General features: G+C 46.9%; 1 protein-coding gene across 7 annotated transcripts in view; it reads right to left on the bottom strand.

Moving 5' to 3' along the window:
* The window catches only part of GGNBP2 (gametogenetin binding protein 2), a 30738-nt gene that overhangs the window by 6000 nt on the left and 2493 nt on the right, over positions 1 to 22245 (bottom strand). For 4 of the 7 annotated variants that reach the window (XM_082200805.1, XM_082200806.1, XM_082200809.1 and 1 more), the window contains exons 2-9: positions 21026 to 21163; positions 10766 to 10846; positions 8994 to 9247; positions 8614 to 8712; positions 6922 to 7047; positions 6686 to 6799; positions 4060 to 4269; positions 41 to 215 (exon numbers count right to left, since the gene is read on the bottom strand). In XM_082200805.1, coding sequence (XP_082056931.1) covers positions 41 to 215; positions 4060 to 4269; positions 6686 to 6799; positions 6922 to 7047; positions 8614 to 8712; positions 8994 to 9247; positions 10766 to 10846; positions 21026 to 21163 — 1197 coding nt within the window. The remainder of the gene's footprint in view (positions 1 to 40; positions 216 to 4059; positions 4270 to 6685; positions 6800 to 6921; positions 7048 to 8613; positions 8713 to 8993; positions 9248 to 10765; positions 10847 to 21025; positions 21164 to 22245) is intronic. The other 3 variants (XM_082200807.1, XM_082200810.1, XM_082200811.1) reach the window with 3 other exon arrangements.

The raw sequence follows: 22245 nt of genomic DNA, 5'->3' as shown, positions 1-22245 counted from the left end.
GCAGGCAAGTGGGGAAAATCCACCCTGTCTTTCTCAGTACCTCGAAACTTTTGCGCAAAGCATCGACGCCAAGGTAGAACAGCATCTGCCAAGTCTGCTCCTCCGCCCTCAGCTTCTGCCAGATGCGGTGCAGCCGTTCGTAAAGATGGATCCCCAAGCAAGTCAGGACCTCCTCTTGGGCGATGTCGATTGTCTTTGCATGTCTCTCCCTTCGCCTGGAGGGTTAAAGGGTTAACGAGAGTTGTTAATGGGGGGGGGGGAGTTCCTCCCGATCTGCCAGCCTTGGGCAGATCTTCTGCAACTCAAGTCTGCTTTAGAAGCCATTTTTGGAACAGGGAAAGGACCAGAGGTTTATTTGCCAGTGTAAAACCTCAGGACGGCTACCAGGGGGCCAGCTATATTGCTCTTGTTGCAAAATGCTTTTTAAAAAGCTGCCTCTAAATACTTTTAACTCATGGCTACTGGTCGCGATGGCTATGCCCTACCTCCAGTGTCAAAGGTGGTACGTTTCTGAATACCAGCTCTGGCCTTCAAAGAAACAGCTCTGAGCATGCTCAGAACCAACTTATGATTCTGACATGGTCTAAGACAGGCATGTTCTCAAAGCAGTCCTGATTCCTCTCTTATCTATTCCAGGAGCTATGCTGGCCTCATAGGCAGAGTTGGAGTGGGAGCCTTCCCAGTGGGGATGAATTTCACAGAGTCCAATCAGTCCCATGGTTTTTTTCCTACATAAGACACACATGGGAGCGACTTCTTTGCCGCCGCTGTATTTTGGATTAGAACTGGGAGCGATGCAGATATCTGACTGGTTGGCCACTCTGGGAACAGCAAGCTTTGGGTCTGATCAAGGGCTCTTTTGATGCGCTTACGATCTTTGGTGGTGGGGAAAGCACCAGATTTAGGGGTGTGTAATAGTAATAATATTGAGAACCATTAAAAAAAAGCATCTGTACCAATCAGAATTAAAACTGTAAAGAGCCAAGTACTCGGATAGTGCAGGGTTTGTCATTCCAAGCATCAGATTGAGACCTGGCCCTCCCTTTGCATTCTTGATACAAGTCTTAGATCCGGGGGTCTACACCATCCGCTTAGTGTGCCCAGCAGGGCTGTGCCTCAGTTGTCTGCCTCTCAAAACAGCAAGTGGTCCTCCAATGTCACATGGCAGGCTGCTTTTGAAAATGACGGAGACTTTAAAACGAAAACAGATTGTGATGCGGAGTGGAAATGGGGCAGTGGTGGACAGTGTCTCCGAAGCACCTCCAAAGAGGGATATGGGATGTGGATTTGTTCCACAGGCCACCTTTGACTCACGCATCTGACACCACAGTGCTGTGCAAGCCTCTACAACCAGGTGGCTGCCGGTGCATGAGGCTTTGACTGAGGGTCCCTACATCTGGCATCATATGGTATCAGGTGTAGAGTGGGCCTGGCCTGGCCTAAACAGCCTCACAGACCAAATGGGCAGGGTCTTTGTCTTAAAGCCTAAATTCTTATAACGCGCAGATCAAACAGCAATGTGAATTGCAGACAAAGACTACAACCACAGATGTTTTGTGTCTTTGGGAGTTAAAGGTAAAGGTAAAGGTAAAGGGACCCCTGACCATTAGGTCCAGTTGTGACCGACTCTGGTGTTGCGGCGCTCATCTCAATTTATTGGCCGAGGGAGCCGGTGTACAGCTTCCGGGTCATGTGGCCAGCATGACTAAGCTGCGTCTGGCAAACCAGAGCAGCACACGGAAACGCCGTTTACCTTCCCGCCAGAGTGGTACCTATTTATCTACTTGCACTTTGACGTGCTTTTGAACTGCTAGGTTGGCAGGAGCAGGGACCGAGCAATGGGAGCTCACCCCGTCGCAGGGATTCGAACCGCCAACCTTCTGATCGGCAAGTCCTAGGCTCTGTGGTTTAAACCACAGCGCCACCCCCGTCCGTCTTTGGGAGTTACGCCCAAGCAAATCAATTGTGGGTACACCTGTTCATCAAGGTGCAATTCAGCGCCCGTTAAGCAGTCAACCAGCCTCCACATCCCTGTTTTATCTCCCCCATCCCTACAGGCTACTTTTTGACATGTGTGCGGGTCTGCAGAGCTGTCAATCGCCTGACGTAACGGCTTGCAGAGAGCTGTGTGCAGCATTTTGAAGCCCTGGCAATCTGTGGAGGCTTTGGAAATCTCTGCAAAAGTGCCGATGGTCAGCCAACTGCCAGGTCTTGCAAAGAGCCACACAGCTGAGTGGAGATAAACTGGAGCCCGGAAAGGTATTGAGTAGCATCATCTAGTTGTAATGAAGTTTATGCCACATGCAGGCTAAGATGCCAGAAAACACACACAGATAAAAAATGGCATTCATTGCACCGTCACCTATGCAGAGGAGAACCCCGCTAGCAAATTGCTTGGCCTAGGTTTCTACACGTTCTCAGAGCACACACAGAAATACTTTGGGTTTCCTGTTCTTGCAACCCAGCATGTGGAGGAAATCACAGCAACCAATTCACAACCGCAATTGCTGAAGCCGCTTTGCAAAGAGAAAACTGCCCAGCAACCAGCTGAGAGAGGCATGCACACTCATTAGCTGACAACTAAAGCTATCCCAAACAAGTGCACCTAAGCTCAAAAAATGTAATTTAAAAACTTCTCTTCTTGCACTCCTAACCTAGTTGCAAGCAAGCATGGAGGAGGGTGGAAATGTGGAATTCACTTGCTCAACTTAATGATTAGAGGAGGATGAAATAATGCCTTCTGCTAGATCTATTTCCCTGCTGCAGGTAAAACGACAGAAAGGCATTCCACACCATTTCTTTCTTTCTTTTTAAAGCGGGGGTACAAATAACACTTGTTTTAACGTAACGGAACAAGAGGTATGACAGGAGGAGCTGTCCAATTATATTTTGAGAGAGAGAATCTGCGGTTGTAGACCTATAATATTATTTATTAAATTTCCAGACTGCCCTTCATCCAAAGATCACAGGGCTATTTACAATATAAAAACACAAAAATACATACCATAACAAATAATAACCCCCCTGGAGCTAGTTTTGTGCAGCATGTCAATATTCCTAAGTAAAACTGGAGGCAGTAATTCTTTTGAATACCAGTTGATGGAAATTTGGGTCCTGCATTTGAGATTCCCATTTGGGCACCCGGTTAGCTGCTGTGAAAACAGGTTGCTGGGCTAGATGGGCCACTGGCCTCATCCAGCAAACTCCTATTTCGTCAGTCAGCAAGCGGACAACCATTTTAAAAACTACCCAAAGGCACATCTTGCCTCATTGTACACATTTCTTGCACAGGCCTTCAGGGGTGGGGAGATCAGAATATCCTTCCCATTTCATGCGTTAAGTACCTCTATCTATCTATAAGAATACCGGGGTATTGCAGTTTCATTTAGAAACATGTATGTGATGTGCAACAATTGTAATGCAATTAAGAAAAACCATGCAAAAATTAATACCACCAGCTGACTGTTGCGGAAAACGTTTTTTCTTAGTTGTCCGCATAAGCCTGGTGGCAATGAACAGTTTTAGTTTTGTGTCCATGTCAGAGGAGCCTTTCCAACTTGGGGGAATGACCAGCAACACTCCTGAAGGTGATTTCCGCGATCAAGCTGGGATATAAGAGTTTGGGCAAGGCAACTCGATTGGGGCTTTGTAAATTAATACAAGGACCTTGACTCTGGCTCGGCCATGGACAGGCAGCCAGGGTGCATGTTGTAATTGCGCTGAGCTGTGTGTATAAGCAGCCCTGGGACCGCAAGGTGAAGGGCTGGTTAAAAATAGATGCAAATAAACAAAGCTAGAGGTTTGCCTGCAAGTCAAGACACCAAGTTAGGGCCCAGAAGACACTGCAAACACACACACACGTAACTCGGAAGCAGCGCTTGCGAGAGCAAGGTGAGCTTGTCTGCCCGCAAAAGGGTCAACAATGCAGCAGAGAGAGATGGAAGAGAGGCACGCATACCACATGTATATATCTGAAATATACATTCAGTAAAAAGGGAAAAAAATATGTTTCAAAAGGAAGCAAAAGTGCTAGATAGCCCACTCTAGCAAATTACATACTCATACCCTCCTGCGAACTCGGGTTCGGCTCGGCCAAGGAGGTGGGCGATGAAGTCGGTCTCGCAGCACACGTGGATGTGGCGCTCGTGGGGACAGCAGCGCAGCCCCTCGTAGAGAGCGGCACAGTAGCCCTTCTCTTTGCTGCAGTCCAGCTCGCCAATAAGGATGGTGTAAGCCCGCAGGACTTTGTTCTTGCAGTCGGTGCAAAACCTGTTTGCAAAGGGGAAAGGGGACATGTCATCTATGTAAAGGCCTGTCTCTGGTTGGAGGATGAAGGATTTGTACACAGGGAAAGAGGAAGCTGGATTCAGCGTAGTCCAGCCATCTAGGCCAGCACTGTCAACACTGACTAGCAGCAGCTTTCTTTCTCCAAACCTTTATTAGGCATTACAGATATAGACCATCTTAAAATATACACAAATTTTAAAATATATACAAAGAAACAGCCAGGCAAGATATACAGTGGTACCTCCGGTTAAGTACTTAATTCGTTCCGGAGGTCCATTCTTAACCTGAAACTGTTCTTAACCTGAAGCACCACTTTAGCTAATGGGGCCTCCTGCTGCTGCCGCGCCACCAGGGCACGATTTCTGTTCTCATCCTGAAGCAAAGTTCTTAACCTGAAGCACTATTTCTGGGTTAGTGGAGTCTGTAACCTGAAGTGTATGTAACCTGAAGCGTATGTAACCCGAGGTACCACTGTATAGTAACATAAATTTTTCATTTCATTGTCTTCCCGCTAAACCGTGCCATTTACCACTCCAAGAGATACTATTGACAGAGACTTAGCCACCCTTGCAGGTACCTCCGGATTAATATCAGACAGGTAGACTCTGATATTTTCATTGCACCATGATGTTAAACTACCCAAAAAGGCGGATAACACGCATTTACGCAGCTGGTTGTACAGTAGACAGTAGAAAATAACGTGTTCTACAGTGTCCGGCACATTCAAATAACATCCGCAGTGTCTATCATTTCTAGGGATGTATAAATATCTGCCCTTAACAAAAGCTGAGGGGAAAACATTCAGTCGGGCCAACATAAATGCCCTGCGTTGGGCTGGAATTATTAACTTTGAGATATAAGTGATCCTGTTACTGGGTGTATTTAAACCATAGACCCTGGGGGAGCAGATTTTATTTACAGCTGACTTAATGTTTTGTTTTTCAATATCCCTTAATCTAATTTGGATATTGTGATAAATATATTGCTCACTAGAATTATACAATAATTCCAAGTCAATACCAAAATATCTAATTTAGCTGGGTATGAGTTGGAGCCATCTGGATTTATAGGAGTCCTTAAGTAAACTGGAAAGCGGACTCAACGGCTGGGAATGAAAATGGCAGCGCAGCCAGTGTTTTATAGTGCTAGTCCACACCCAATATTCCATCATGTGTATACATAATTCTGCATACATCGTCTCATACTTGATTGAATTAGGGAGCCCAAGTATACATCTCAAGAAATCTTATCTAAATCACTATTACCGTATTTTTCGCCCTATAAGGCGCACTGGCCCATAGGACACACTCAGATACAACCCCCTGTGTGTCGTTTTAATGCATCTGGGTCCTACAGGGACCGGCTTCTGCTCATCTTCTTCACCCAGCATGCTTTTAAGCAGGGGTTTCATCCAGTCTCAGACTGTGCCGGATGTAAAAGAAGAATTGTTAGGGGGCTTCCAAGCCGCCACTATTGTCAGGCTGGATGCAAACCACATACAGTGGTACCTCGGGTTACATAGGCTTCAGGTTACATACGCTTCAGGTTACAGACTCTGCTAACCCAGAAATAGTGCTTCAGGTTAAGGAACTTTGCTTCAGGATGAGAACAGAAATCGTGCTCTGGCGGTGCGGCGGCAGCAGGAGGCCCCACTAGCTAAAGTGGTGCTTCAAGTTAAGAACAGTTTCAGGTTAAGAACGGACCTCCGGAACGAATTACGTACTTAACCCAAGGTACCACTGTACTGGGAAAAATTGGATTACACAGTTAAAGCTGATTTGGAGCTTGTGCATAACTCACCTTTTAAAACATTTCAGACTTTTTACATTAAGTACAATGTCAAGAAGCAGTATTTGTTTATTACATTTACAGCCCACCCAGAGAGTTCAAGGCCCATATGTTTCCGATTCCTCCCCATTTTCCCCTCACAGCAAACCTGTGAGATAAATTAGGCTGAGAATGAACAGCTAGGCCTGAGGTAACCCAGTGAGCGCTTTGGGGCTGAGCGGGGATTTGAACCCTGGTCTCCTAGGTCTCGGTTTAATGCTCCAACCACTACACCACATGGTACCACAGGGAAATGCTTGATACAACATGGTATAACCTCAGTGCAAGCTTTGTACAAAAGCTAAATATTCAAGCCGTCTGGGAGCCCCGTTCCCCCCTCTCCCTCAGCAGTGTGCCCCTCCAGGAAGGGCCCCGTAAGCTGCTTAGCTGCTGACGCAAAAATATGTTACATGAACTCTAAGGAGCTTCAGAAACTGGCCGAGATTTCACACATGCATATAAGCCGTTTTTTAAAAAAACAAAAACCCACCTTTGGAGCAACTTTGCTGGACAGAGAGAGGTAAGAGACTCGAGTGCCACGCTAAGAAAACACACTTTTCCATTCGCTCACCTGTGTTTCCGGAGGTAAGTTTCTAATGTTTCTAACAGACAGCTGGAGTCGATTAAAACTACTTCGTCTCTGCACTCCTGAGACATCAGCTCCCACACGTCCATCCAGCAACCCCTGCAGGGGAGGAGGGGAAAGCGGCGCGGGTTAAAGCAGAACGAAGCCGCCCCAAGTGTGGAGGGCTGGAGGCAACGGGAACACGCCGCGCCCGGAGCCCAGCTGCCGCCGGTTCCCTTTACCTGGCTGCTCCTTGGAAAGGTCCATAGTAGAAAGTGATCCTACACCTGCTCTCCTTCCTGTCGTCTTCACTACTTCTTTTATCTGCACCTAACTTCTCTGCACTCAGGGCGCTACCGTTCCCTTCGCTGCAGCACACAGTGTTAAGACAAGAATTCAGCGGCTACGTCAGTGGGCACAACAACTCTCTTGATCCTTAGGAGCACCATTCAAAGGGCTGCTACTGCTGACCCTGAAAGCCCTAAATGGCTTCACCCCCCGTCATCCAGCCCGGACACTGAGATCCAACTCCAAGGGCCTTCTACCATTTCCCTCACTGCAATATGTGTTTTTAACTTGGTATTTTTACTCTGTGAACCACCCTGAGATCTTGTTATGAAGGGCATTATATAAATCTAATAAATAATAATAATAACCACCAGGGAGAGGGCCTTCTCAGTTGGGGCGCCCGTCCTGTGGAATGGCCTCCTAGTGAAGTTTTCAATATTTGATGTTTTATGTTTTTAATCTGTTCGAAACTGCCCCGAGTGGCTGGGGCAACCCAGCCAGATGAGCAGGGTATAAATAAAATAATAATAATAATAATAATAATAATAATAATAATAATAATAATAATAGTTGTTAGTTTGCCCCAGCTCTTGGGGACTGGGGGAAAGCAAGGGAACCTCATTCATTTAAAAGCCCCACATCGAATGGAATGATTTCCTTCCAACCCAGGAGCAAACCGTAAGATCTAATGCAGCCTTACACACTTGGTGCCTTGCAGATGTTTTGGAGGACAGCTGCCAATAGCCCCAGCCAGGACAACAGAGTTTGGGATTGCCAATCTCACCTGTCCCAGCCAGCACCAGGAACTGCAGTCTGAGAGCACCAGGTTGTGGGAGGCTGATCTAGCATCATAGCAGTATTTTGGGGTGGGGTGGGGAGACAAAAGCCCACACCCCTTTGAATAAAAGATACTTTTGAAGCAGACCAAAGACCTACTTTTCCATGAGCCTGTTATTCGAGGTCTGCTGCAACAGCCTCGGCAGCTACGCTCTGTCTCCACTGTGCGAGGCCATATGCCTCAGAGTACCACTTGCTGGAAATCGCAACCAGGGAGGAGTGATCTGATGCAGTCAAGTCCTGCTTTGGGCTTCCCGGAAGAGGCATCTGGTTGGCCACTATGCAGGACTCTTTGCTCTGATTCAGCAGAGCTCTCTTTATACTCTTATTTCGGAGGACTTCTAAGCAAAACAGCTCAGGTCAGGCTACCAGATTAGGCTTGTCTTTCTAGAGTCACATTTGCCGGGGGGGCAGTTTCTACTTAGGTTTATAATGACTTATTAAATTCTACCCCACCCTGCCACCCAAAAGCTGGAAGGTGGGATGATCAATTAAATTTGTATTATTGCCCTCCATCCGTGGAGCGGTTCACAACATAAAGCTACAATATAATGAGACACACTGCTTTGCTTTTCATACCCGCGCTTTTAGGATGTCCCAGAACTATTCTGGGTACTTTAACAGAGCATCCGCGTATGGCCATGCTTCTTAAAATGTGTGTTAAACCTTGCACATTTCAGCTGCCCTGCTTCTTCCGCCCTCCTTCCTTGCTGCCCTGCTTCCAGCAGCTTACAAAGCCCCTTGACTGGGAAAGTGCCACCCCTCCTGCTCGTGGCCTTTCTGGCTCCTGCTGCTTCTGAAGAACTTACCCCAAGGGCTTGGGCTTGTGCGTGTCCAAGGAGTGCAGCTGGCATCTCTTGTTCTTCTTACTTTTCGGAATCGCATCAATCATTTCATTTAACTTGGACCTTTAAAAAAAAATGCCACAGAGAGGTATAGAAGATATTGCAGATGCCCGCTGCATAATTAATTTACGGCTGAGCATTAGCATTAGTATTAGTATTAGGGACGCGGGTGGCACTGTGGGTTAAACCACAGAGCCTAGGACTTGCCGATCAGAAGGTCGGCGGTTCGAATCCCCACGACAGGGTGAGCTCCCATTGCTCGGAGCCAGCTCCTGCCAATTCTATGATTCAGCCCTAAGCCAGCCCACAAACTAGTGACCGCCACACGGCCCCCTTCAGCGTACCCGTGCACGTAGAACAGCGTGTAGAGCTTCTTCGCATCCCTCATGCAGCTCTGAGTGACAGAGAGGACTCCCTTGGACCCGACGGTGAGGGGTTCGAGGGCAGGATTCCCCGACTCCACGAGCTGAGAGAAGAGGCGCTCCACGCTCCGGCGGCAGCCAACGCAGGGGACAAGCTGAGAGAGAGCACTCAAGACTTCGCGCGATGTCACCATCATGGCAATATTCAGGTCCTGCTGCTTGAGCATGCTGTGCCGCTAGGGAGAAAGAAAGAAATGAGCTCCTTCTTCTCTCTCTTTTTGGAAAGGCCTGATTAAATTTATTCTGCTTCATTATTGCATTTATATTGTCCCACCTTTCCTCCAAGCAGCTCAGGGTGGCGTGCTTTGGTTCCTTCTGCATCTCCTTGTCATCCTCAAGGACAGGCTGAGAGGGAGTGACCGACCCCCAGGTCACCAAGTTGAGCTTCATGGTCAACAGGTGATTTTGAACCCTGGCCTGCCAGGTCCCTCTGATACTAGCCACTACACTGCAATGCAGAACTCTATACACTGAAGCTGCACTCTCTTCAAAAATGTATCTCCTTGGCTCCACAGTAAACAAAAGAGCACAGGTGTTTTTTGTTGTACCCCACCTTTATTCAGTATATTGTTCTGCATTTAACTGACCTGTTTGTTTTTATCTTTTACTCCTGCCTCACAAACTGCTTTTTTCTTTGTTCATTTGCATGCTAAAAACTCACTGCCATTAGCAAAAGGGTTTCAGAGAAGGGTGATCAGTTGAAACACCTTTTGTAAAGAGACATGGGCTCCATCCACATGATACATTTAAAGCAGTATCATCTCACTTTAAACAGCTGTTGCTTCACCCAAAGGATTCTGGGGACTGTAGTTTGTTACTGAGAGGCACTGAGAGTTGTTAGGAGATCCCTAATTCCTGTCCGGACGACAGAGGACGAGATGGTTGGCTGAAGCTACAAACATGAGCCTGACCAAACTGCGGGAGGCAGTGGAAGACAGGAGTGCCTGGCGTGCTCTGGTCCATGGGGTCACGAAGAGTCGGACACGACTAAACGACTAAACAACAACAACAATTCCTGTCCTCTCGTGGAGCTACAATTCCTAGAGGGGCTTAACAAACAATCCCTCTCCCAATGGAACTCTGGAAAATCCAAAAATTACCTCTATGCAGTGACTACATAAATAAGCCATGGCAATCAGCTTTAATGCAAAAATTAATTTATTTTTTAAGATCTAAAGCAGCAGGATATAGATGGAACAAATTTCTGAAAGTATGGCCTCTGCTTATACTGAGCAACTTTTAGCTCTCTAATAGTCCATGTGGTTTTGATATGTTTCATGAGATTAATTTTTTTTTTTAATGTTAGAAACAAACATGCTGCTAAAGACAATTCAACGTTAAGTAAGAAAAATAAAGAATGGATAGGGTTTTTAAAAATATCAGCACAAGCTAAGATTTTTTTTTACACCCCTGATTGTAACACAGTAAGTTTGCAATTGTGAAAGAAACATTTTTCTTTTCTTAATCTTTGTTTTGGTGTTGCGGTTATAACAATCGTAATCACAGGAGAAATGTTTTGTGGTTTTTTCCTGCTGCTGCGGTCAAAGCAACTAAACATGCCGCGGCATTTGTCCAATAAAGCAACAAAAAAATGAATGCACAATTTAAACAAAAATGAAACAATCTTAGAAGAGCAATCACGTTACTGGGAACGTTTTGGTGCTCGGCTTTCAAGGTGCATGGCAGCAACCTACCTGGATGAACTGCTTTAACTGCGCCCCACTGTTCTGATGCCCATCAAGGTTAAGCACGTTATCAGGAAACTCCATCACCATCTGCAAGGAAAAAAGAAGACATGGGAGTGAGGCCTCCAGGTGTCACACACCCAGCCAGATGCCACCAGAGGGGTGAAAACCCCAGAAAAAGTTGTAAGCAGTGTGAAAATGCCAAAACTTGAGGTGAAATGGAATAGTGCATTTAGCAATGATCTTGATTTTAAGCAAAAGTTATTTTCAAAGTCCGACCATATATTGCAGCAGTCTTATCAGACTCAGGACCCACCTTTTAGCCAAACATGCATTTGGGGACCCATTTCCTAATATGTTACCATATACCTGGCTGGTGGTAGTGCTCTTGTTGCTACCCATCTTGGACCACGCCATAACCTGTGGTAGATCCCAACTCACTAACTGAAGGGGTCTACTGCACTTCAAAGCACACCCAGCTTTCTCCTGGGCTGGATCTACACTGACCTGCTAAACGTTTTCTTTTAAAAAACATGTTCTATAATGCTTAATAGCAGTCTTCCATTGCCGGTGGCTCGCTGCTCTGCGGCGCCCTCTGATGTCACATTTTAACAATGCATTTTTAACATTATAAATGACACATGTAGATCTGTCCCTGGCTCCCACTTTCAAGAGATCCTTTAGACGCAGCTCCCCTCACTCGTAATCATTTTTACACCATGTCGAGAGATCTGCTGCACTGGACAGCATTTATGCTCCTAGGAAGGTACGCAGCAGCCTTGCACAGCGTCAGCCCACTGGTCCATCTAGCTCAGGACGTTGTGCTGTCGGACCACAGCTTCCATCATCCCCAATCATTGGCTACACTGGCTAAGGATGATGGGAGGTGTAGTCCTACCCAAAGAACTCTGGTCTACGCTGACTGGAGGCAGCTCTCCAGGGTTACAGACTGGGGACATTCTCAGCCTTGTCAACTCTGGGGACAGAAGGTGGGACCTTCTGCATGCAAAACAGATGCCCTCCGATTGCGCTGCAACTTGTTCCTAACCAGGTTCAGTCCTCACGGTTCAGAATTAAGGACACTGGCATCCGTCTGTCTTGAAAGATAGTGGAGCGTGCCTGTGAGGGTGAAGTCAAACTGCTGGAGAATCACAGCAGCTGCTGTGGCTGTGGAGATCCGTCATGCTGTGTTTTTGCTGCATTTGCAGCACCAAAGTGACCTCTCTAGGGTGCAAGCCTGGGCACTATGTATGGAGGTCCTGGGCTGCCCAGATGATAAGACCCCCCTTAGCCTTGCTGATGTGGTCCAAAGGGAAGCAAAGCAATATGTTTGACACATCTTGGCTGAAGGAGTTGCCGGAAGGAGGCATACAAAGTCCCATCCGACTGTCTTAGGGACTCTGCTCCCAATTTGTGGAGGGCTTACTCCTTAGCCTTTTCTTCTCCCAAAGATGTCCCATGAGGCAGCGGAGATTTAGGAGCAGAGTTTTTCATCTCCTAGATGGGCTACCTTCCCAGGTGGATGAGCCCCATCTGCCCCCCACTTCCCGCTATAGCACATGCAGAAACTGCCTTCAGTCTTGACTGTTGGACCCACTATTGGTCTCATCCGCTCAATCAGCCAGAGCCTGTCTTGGCATGCAGGGGAAGTCCCTAACTCACCGAGGGTTTGAGACCCATCGGCTACTCTCATCTGGTTTAGCCAGCCAGTTAAACAGGAACAATGGAAACGGCCTTATACCAAGACAGACCATTGGTCCATCTAGCTCAGTAGTGTCAGCACTGACTGGCAGTGGCTCTCCAGGGCTGCAGGAAGGGAGTCTTTTCTTAGCCCTACCTGGAGATGCTGGGGATTGAACCCAGAAACTTTTGCATGCAAAGCAGGGGCTCTACCCCCTAAGCTACAGTCCTTCTGCTTATCAAAGGGCTTGTGCAACTCCTAAGTAGTCAGCAGCCTCCAAACGCCACGCAAGAGCAAGTGATCCAACGGCTTAATTACAGCAACAAAATTACAGAGCGGGAATCACGCACGTGTGACAGCTTAATGGTGGGGGAGAAGCCAATTCTCCCAAAGTGCCAATTTAGGAGCGCATTAATTAAAAACAAGTGACTCCAAGGTACAATGTTTTCTACTCCTGTAGCCTTGCGTGAGGAGGGTGGGGGGAACGGCTGGGAGCAAGGACTGCCCTGTGGATTTACACTAATTGGCACAGCGCTTTGTGACACTTCCGGATTTGATTCCTACTTGGTAAATCTACACCCAACAAGGGCTGGCAGGTCTGCCTTGTGAGGCAGGGAAACGGGCATCCCCTGAGAATCTCTCGCTTTTGAGCTCTTGGCAAACACAAGCTGGAAGAGTGTGCAGAAGCATGCTACTCCAGCAGTGAGTGTGTGAAGAAGGCTTCCACATATCAGAAGTTTGGGCTACAGAAGTCCTGAACAAAGAAGGTACAACTGTGTCTCCCTTTTCCAAGGACCCTCCACCCCCTTCTGCCTTAATGTGGATGGTAACACCGTCTGCGTTATGGATCTGGCACACTTTCATTTCCCCATCACCTTTCAAAGGAAACCCCCAGGAACTTCTGAACTGGGGTTGGGGGTGGCATTAATGAAAACACACATCCCAAAGCCGGTTCTGCACAGGTGGCTCTTGAGAACCAGAACTAGAGAACCAGAAAGAATCAAAGTGCTTTTTATTAAGGTGCATGTGGGGGTTCTTTTAGGGGGGGGATTTCACCAAGTTAAGATCTAGCTTCAAGCTTGAGCACTTTAAAATAAAAAACCTGCAATTCAGTTAACACATTTCTCTTCAGTGGAATGTCTGGTGGCCCCTTTGAGGTGTAACAGGTGAAAGCAAAGCAGCCTGGCTTTTGTTATTTTCATTTTCCAAACAAAAATCACGATAGCCACGTTCAAAAATCTGACAGGCTGTCACATGGATGATGAGGCAAGCTTGTTTCCTGCTGCTCTAGAGGGGAAGACCCAAATGAATGGATTCAGATTGCTACAAAGGAGATTCCAATTCAACCTTAAAGAGAACTTTTGGATGGTAAGAGCTGTTCAAAAGGGCCTTCGAAGGGACTAACTCAGAAGATGGTGGGCTCCCATTCACTGGAGGTTTTTAAAGAGAGGTTTGATGGTCACCTGTCAGGGATTAATTAGCTGTGATTCCTGCCTTGCAAGGGGTTGGACTAGATGACCCTTGGTTCCCTTCCAACTATACAATTCTGTGCAAGTATAGATAGTGTTAAACCAGCCTAGCTAAAAATGCGTTCTGTTTCGTTTTCTCTTCTCTGTGTACTTTGGCTTGGCAGTTGTTCAAAGAGGTCCAAAAGTTACCCTACGCAGACAGCATTCCATGTGCTTCGCAACTGTGGCATAACAGTGGCAACTAGTTGGTGTGCAGGTCTGAGCTCCTGCCCTGTGAAATATCACTTTTAATTACCACCCTGCACAGTTTCATGCCACTACAGCACATGCCCACATCCGAAACAGCCCTGCCTCAATTATGAGCGTGCAAAAATATTCTTAGCATTTGTCCTTCTGGGTTTCACAGCACCCCAAGTTATTTCGCTCAAAGTTCACACATCACAGTAAGCCGCAAACCATGGTTTACTGAGCATAAGCAAAACTGCACCCTCTTCATCCTCCCCATTCACACTGGGACCCAGTTTCCAACTTAGCAACCTGCCTGAACCAAGGGCTATGGTTTGATCTGCTCTTAACAAACCATGATCTATAAGTAAAGGTTTGTTCTGCAACATGGGAGCAAAACCAAACCAATACCCCAGGTCCAAATTAGAAGGAGCAGCAGAGGCCTCTTGGGCACATACACAGCAAACTAGACTAGAGTCTCCTACTTTCATTGCCTTCTCCTCTCTGTGGTGCCACTGTCCTCTGAAGTGCACTGGGTGGTTAACTGGGAGAAGAACCATTTCAGTAGTGGCACCTTGATGTTGGAACAACCTTCCAAAGGAGATCCCCCCCCCCCGGATGCCTACCTTGAGGGGATGGGAGATAAATTCGACCTGGTTTGAATCTAAATGAGACTCTACCTAATTTGCACCAACTCAGCTATCCACCACAACTTGCCACTTCACCAAATTTTGCAATGCAGTTCCCCAACCAAGTCATATGCACAAAAATGCATATAGTAGGTCAGCTGTACATTTTTAAAAGCACATATTAGTGAAATTAATGTACAAAAATACATTGTATGGGGGGGGGGAACGGCTTGCAAAAATGGGAATATTCAGCAAAGTTGCATACGAAGACATGTGCATTAGAAATTCAGATGCAAACGTTGAAGAATTTTCATAGTAATTTTCATGAAGATCTTAAAAAAACAACAACCTCAAACTGATGTGGAATTCTGGAGAGCTGAATTTAAGACTGGAAGAAGAAGAAACTGAAATGGAGAGATTTGCTTCTCCCTATTTGGTTTCATTTTTCATCACAAAGTCAAAGACCATTTTATGTCCCCAGAGATTCTCATCTAATCTGGTTTCTTAAAATAAAATAATTATATATATTGCTGTTTTTCTACTACTCTCTAGATTCACTGCTTGTGTGTTTATTGTATAACTGGCTTATGTGGAAAGCCACTCAGTGTTTGGAGGGCAAGGGGAAGAAATTCCCACAATGAATTTATGGGAGGCGAGGAGCACACCTTACCAACCCCCAACTCCACCCCAGATCTTCGAAGCCAACCACAGAAAACCTTATCTTGCAAGTGGCAGCCTTGATCCTTCAGAAGGTCAGAGGTCACTGAGAAGAGAAGGATGACTCATGCTCCCAGAAGGCAAAGGAGTGAACTTTGGTCCAATCCAACATTCCCACTGCCTTATGAGCACAAACACAGACTCCTTTGATATTTGCAAGGATCTTTTCTGTCCTTTAAACTTTGCGGTTCGGGAACCTGTTACCACCAGCACCCAGATGTTGTTGGGGGTTCCCAACTCAGCCCCAGCCAATGTGGCTACGGGCCAGGAATGATGGGATCTTTTCTAAAATATCTGCTTAACCCTTTCTTTAGCCCTATGCAACATACAGTACAGAATTATTTAAAAGTAGGTGGGGACAGCTCTTCCAAACAGACAGTGTTAGAAACTCAGGTATATAAGCTAATTGCCAAATGCCACCTTAAACCTAGATAACAGTCGCCACAATGGAATGCCTAGGTGCCTTTTTTCCACAAATATTTATTTCTTTATTTTATTACTATTATTATTGTTGTTGTTGTTGTTGTTGATTTCACTTCTATACTAGCTTCCCGTGCTATACTAGCGTTTCCGTGCGCTGCTCTGGTTCGCCAGAGGAGGCGTAGTCATGCTGGCCACATGACCCCGAAGCTGTCTGTGGAGAAACGCTGGCTCCCTCAGCCTATAGAGCGAGATGAGCACGCAACCCGAGTTGTCCACGAATGGACCCAACAGTCAGGGGTACCTTTACCTTTGTTGTTGTTTAGTCATTTAGTCGTGTCCGACTCTTCGTGACCCCATGGACCAGAGCACGCCTGTCTTCCACTGCCTCCTTTACCTTTACCCTGCTTTATATTTTAAAGAAAAAATCTCAAGCGGTTTAAAGGTAAAGGTAAAGGGACCCCTGACAGTTAGGTCCAGTCGCGAATGACTCTGGGGTTGCGGTGCTCATCTCGCTTTACTGGCCGAGGGAGCCGGTGTTTGTCCGCGGACAGTTTTTCCCGATCGTGTGGCCAGCATGACTAAGCTGCTTCTGGCAAACCAGAACAGTGGTTTACAACACATCAACACATCAAATAATACAAATTCAAGCTTCAAGGAAAATATTTCAGATCCTTCTATAAGTGACTTTTGGCTTTCCCCATATTTATTTGCCTACTTAATTTACAGAGCTGACCCATAGCAGAAGTGCTCTAGGAAGCCAGTGTTAGTGTCTGACCAGGACCTGGGAGATCAGGGTTCAAATCCCCTCAGTCATGAAGCTCACTGAGTGACCTAGGGCCAGTTAGAGCCTCTTAAATTACCTCACAGGGTTGATGCAGGGATTAACAGATGAGGAAGCCAAACCATGTACTGCTTGGAGGAAAAGGTGTGGTATAAATGCGATAAATAAGCTCTCCTGTTTACCTGCTTAAGAAAGCTGGAGGGGCCAGTTAGATGGAAATGTTGGTCGCCAACCTGGCATCTAGAGATCTCCATGTGGTCGCAATTGGACCTGCGCCAGTCGCAAAACGCACCTGGCCCCTGGCTAATTTCTAAGACTGCATAGAGGGTGCGTCATGAGGGAAGGGGACTAGCCCAGCACTATGGTAACCTATCACCACTATATCAAAGGAAAGGATATTCGCCTTGACACAGAAACTGAGCAACACTCATGCAAAGGGAAGAGGACACAGCTCAGCAGCAGAGCAGCCCCAAGTTCAAATCCTGGCATATCCAGGTTATCAGGTATTGGGAGAGCCTTCCAAATGTTGCTGAACTACAACTCCCATCAGTCCCAGCCAACATGCCCTGCAGTCAGGGATTATGGGAGCTGCAGTCCAAAATACCTGGTGCGCGATGCTTCTGGTCTACATCGACTGGCACCAGCTCTCTCTCCCTCCCTGCCCACAATTCTAGCAGGCTTGCAAGCTGCTGCTCACCTAGGGCACCCAAGCATCACCTCCAGGTGACCAGGCAACAAAGTTTTGCAACCTGGAGAAGAAGTGTGTTCCCCCGCCACACACACATCCTGCTCTGCTCATGTTTCCAGTGGGCCACAAATCAATCCTGGTACGCGTTGACTGTTGACAACTACCAAATATATTTGGAACGTGGCAAATAGTATGGATTTGCACGGCTGCCACTGTCCAAGTCCAGGCAGCTGTGGGAAGGATGCTTTGGTCAGGGAGAAGCTGGAGGCACAGAGGCAGCAGAACAAGAGGGAAGCTTTCACAGCCAGCTTCTGAAGTGACACATTCATCAGGGTGTCCCCAGCTTGGGGCTCGGTGGGTGTTTTAGACCAAGCTTTTAAGTCTCAAATGTAAGAGAGTTCTTAGATCAAGAGGCGGCTGTCAGTTCAGCAGGAACCAGGTAAAATGGTTCATCTCATACAAATCCTTCCACCAAAATGTAACAAGCCTCACCTGAGCTTGGGGCTACAGCAGACACCTAGCTGTAGCGCCGAGTCCCCAAATCTAAGGCCTGCAACTGGTGACCACATTGCAGGACACACAGTGACCCATTTCAGCACCTTTTGAGATGTTCGACATCTCAAAGAGTTATTAAAGTACAGTGAAATCCTAGCCATTTTTTGCTGGGAAGTTAAATATGCCACTGTGCCCAGTGTTAGAAATTCTGATATATAAGCTAGGTGCCAAAAGGCACTTTAAAACTAGGTTACGGTCGCCACAATAGAATGTTTATTTGCTCAGGGGTGGACTAGAGGACCCCCAGGGGTACCTTACAACGCTACAATTCTATGCTTCTATGGTCTCAACTACATTGCTTGACTGTAGCTTGCTCTTACAACAGTTCACTTGTCCCAGTATCCAAGATGGAGAAACATATACTGTGGAAATGGAAATGGCATTAACTATGGACTAAGGCAGAGGTTTTTCAACTGTGGTCGCCCAGAAATCTCCATGTAGTGGCAACTGGACCCATGCCAGTAGCAAAACACACTTGACGCCTGGCTAATTTCTAACACTGACTGTGTCTAATGGGGTCTTATGCCCTACCCAATTAAGGGTGTTTAGGATTGCAGCTTTGTAAGGCTGTATACAGTGGTACCTCTATTTATGAACACTTCGGGTTACGAACTCCACTAACCCGGAAGTAGCTGCTCCTGGTTGCAAACTTTGCCCCAGGATGCGAACCAAAATCGCACGCCAGAGGTGCGTGCGCAGCGGGAGGCCCCATTAGCGAAAGCGTGCCTCAGGATTTCAGGTTTCAGCTCAAGAGCGAACCTCCAGAACGAATTAAGTTCATAACCAGAAGTACCACTGTACATGCTATGTCTCTAAAGCCTGTTTGAAGACCGTTCTTTTCCTCAAATAATTAGGGGCACCATAGTTTGTTAAGGGCTGCTGGGCACTGTAACCCGGGGAGTGCCCCGAATACTTTGAGGGAAAGAATGTTAAAGGTGTAGCGTATACAGTGGTACCTCAGGTTACATATGCTTCAGGTTACAGACGCTTCAGGTTACAGACTCCGCTAACCCAGAAATAGTGCTTCAGGTTAAGAACTTTGCTTCAGGATGAGAACAGAAATCGTGCTTTGGCGGCGCGGCGGCAGCAGGAGGCCCCATTAGCTAAAGTGGTGCTTCAGGTTAAGAACAGTTTCAGGTTAAGAACAGATCTCCAGAACGAATTAAGTACTTAACCCGAGGTACCACTGTACATAGCCTTAGAGTAATCATCACCCCATTAAGCCTGTCTGCAGCGAGTGGATGAACTACCGGAGCCAAACATATTATGACATAATCTGCATACGGGAAGAAGAAGGAAGCTCCCTGTGCAGAATGAGGCCCCAGTGAGGTCCAGGCTGCGGGCACATCTGCTTCTTATGGGGGGGGGGGGAGAGATGTGTATGAGGACACAGCTACATCTCGCAGCAGTGGTGTAGAAGAGGGAATTTCAGCATGACACGCACAATGGCTTAAGAGGCATGAAAATTTGCTATTAAAAGATGCCGCCCAGTTGTCCAGGTAAAACCAGGAAAGAGGACCCGGCTCAGAGAGTGCCAAAGGATAGTGGCATCATGGAGCAGAAGGCTATTAAGCCACAATGGCTTGGTGCTCTCTCCAGCATGCCAGGTCCAGAATAAAAGCTGCTGGGAATCACAGGTGGGAGAGTAGTGTTGTTCCACTCAGGTCCTGCGTGTGGTTATCTGGTTTGAAGAGCATGCTGGACAAGACGGGCCATTGGCTTGACTCAGCAGGGCTCCTCCTACATTCTTAAACCACATCACCAGGGACCGCCATGGGATGCTGAGTTGTAATCTTAGAAGCTGCCCAGCAATTTCCTTTTCCTGGGTAACTTCCTCTTGGTGGAGGTTCACCAAAATCAGAGCCTGAGCATCTTTTAGAAGCTTACAATTTTTTTGGAAGCTGATTTCAGCTTACTCAAAAATCAAGACTCCCATAATCACAAGTAGTCTGTATTTGGCACTGAGAATATGGTGGGAAAGTTTGGTCTTTCCTAACCAAACCTCCCTCTGACAGTGGATAATCCAAGCGTCAGGCCCCAAGTGCCAGACACACGTCCATCTTTGGGATATCAAATCAAAGGCTGCAGAATAAGACAGACATTTCCTCTCTGGAGGTGGGAGCTCTAGTTTTTGCTCTCACAGAATTTGGATCATCTCATACCACTTCCTCTCCCCCAAACTGTCCTGAAATGCATGTCAGGTCACTAAGCTCCTTACATAAATATGAGTAATATATCCAAAATGCTTCTTGCACCATTTCAAGAGCCAGTGCAGTGCAGAGGTTAGGACCTGCGGGGCCAAGGTTCAAATCTCTACTTGGCCATGAAGCTCACTGGACCACCTTGGGTTAGCTAACCCCCCTCACAGGGTTGTTGTGGGGGTTAAATGAGGAGAGAGGGAACTGTGCATGCCACCTCGAGCTCTTCGGAGAGAAAGGTGGGATACAAATGCAAAAAATAAGAGCAAGAGTAATGCTAGGAGGAAATCTTTTTCAGCTGCACGGTGCATTGTTGTTTTTTAAAGAACACCACACAATAGCTACACACACAAAACCTCAAGCCACACAACTGCACGGAGCACGGCCACTGCAACCGAATCCTGGAAAGTTCACGAACTGATTTTGGGACAGAGACAGCCTGAGTGACAAGACAGCTAATAGGTCATGTAAGAAGCACAGAAACCTTTTCGCCTTTCAGGCGTCAGGCAAAACCACCAGAGGCCTCCCGCTTCTTTGCAGACACCTAGGTTCCAAAATGGCTACGACTATCTTCTGGTTAGGCTGTCTGTATGCGAGTGTGGCTCTCCCCCCCCTTCCCCTGCATGCGCGTGTGTCAGAGACATGGTTAAGGGGGAAAGCGCACTGTGCACAATTGATGCAACAGTGTGTGCAGCAAAGCGCACCAATTACTGTCCTGGGAGAACTCCAAGGCGGGGCTGAGGCCTTTCTAGAGCCCGGGGAGGGCGGTGGAGTGGAGCGGGAGGGGGGTGCGAGAGAGAGGGAGAGAGCTCACTCGCCTAGGCATTGCAAAATACTGCCTTGGTATGTTGCAATTCCTCCGTGCACCCAGCGCACAGCCCAACTTGCCCAACCGCCGCTTACCGTCAGGGTGTCATCGATGTAGAGGGGGATCTGTCGCCTCTCGAAGGGGAATTCTTCCTCGCCGTCCCTGCAAACTGCCACCAGCCGCGCCATCTCTGCCGACGCCACTACTCTTGCTTCTTCCTCCCAGCTCCTAGCCTGAAAACAGCCAAACCCCAGGCAAGTAAATGCAAGCTCTGGTTTTGCCACCGCACTTTCACCACAAGAGGGAAACTCAGCCTGCCTTGCCGCATTGGATGATTCGGCATGGGGAGATCCTCTGAATGAGAGTGCCCCCAATTAAATGCAAAGGCCGCTTGGGGCAGTGGGGCAGGGGGAGGAAGAAGAGGACACTTGACAGAGGTTTACCCTAGATTCCCCCCCCCCAAAAAAAAGGGGTTTCTGTTTTCTATCCTTACAGCCAGTGAACTGTTAGGTCTAGGAATTTCTGGAAAATCTAAGAGCTCATTAATACTGCTAAGCCAGAAAACGACACCAAAAGTGGGATATTGGAGTTTGCGGGGGGGGGGGGTCACTGGGGGGACAAAAACATCAAAGTGTAGCTCAGAGAAAGAGTAGGTGTATTTACTCCCTTCTCCTGTTTTTATTAATTTTGGTATGGCATATTTTGTTTATTATGTTGTATCCAGCCACTTTTTACTCAAGAGCACACCCACTGAAATTAATCAACCCAAGTTAGCATTGTCCATTATTTTCAATGGCTCAAAGCCAAGGAGGGCTTGCATTAGAAAAGCCTACAAAGCAGTGAACAACATTAATGCTATTACAAAAGAAATATACAGCAAAAATGCAGTATGTACAATTGATCAATTAAAATATTATTATATTATACAGACACATAGAGTGTATATTTCTGTAAAAATCACTGTATACCCCTCAAGATGCTCTGAGGAGTAAGCAGTATATAAATAGCTGAAATAAATAAATCTATGTTGAATCCAACAAAATAAAGCTATTTAACGGAACCAAGTTAGTCATATCTCTTAAACCTTAAAACTTTGGCAATAGCATTGTAAGGCTTTATTTTTGTAATGAGCAAGGGATGCCCTTCTTCCACAAAGGTCCCAGCACAAGAAAACAGGAACCCATTATTTCAGTAACCTTCATTTTATCACTGGCTCGACTAGGAAAGAGGGAGCTTGCAGGCTCCCTGATGCTCTTCCACATTGCAGATCACCCTTAGTAACAGTAGGAAATAACAAAGGGCTGAATCGCAACAC

This window comes from Podarcis vaucheri (assembly GCF_965113315.1).
Source record: "Podarcis vaucheri genome assembly, chromosome: 15".
NCBI classification, from domain to species: domain Eukaryota; kingdom Metazoa; phylum Chordata; class Lepidosauria; order Squamata; family Lacertidae; genus Podarcis; species Podarcis vaucheri.
Note: the sequence above shows the minus strand (reverse complement) of the source record. Positions and strands in the feature narration are given on the sequence as shown.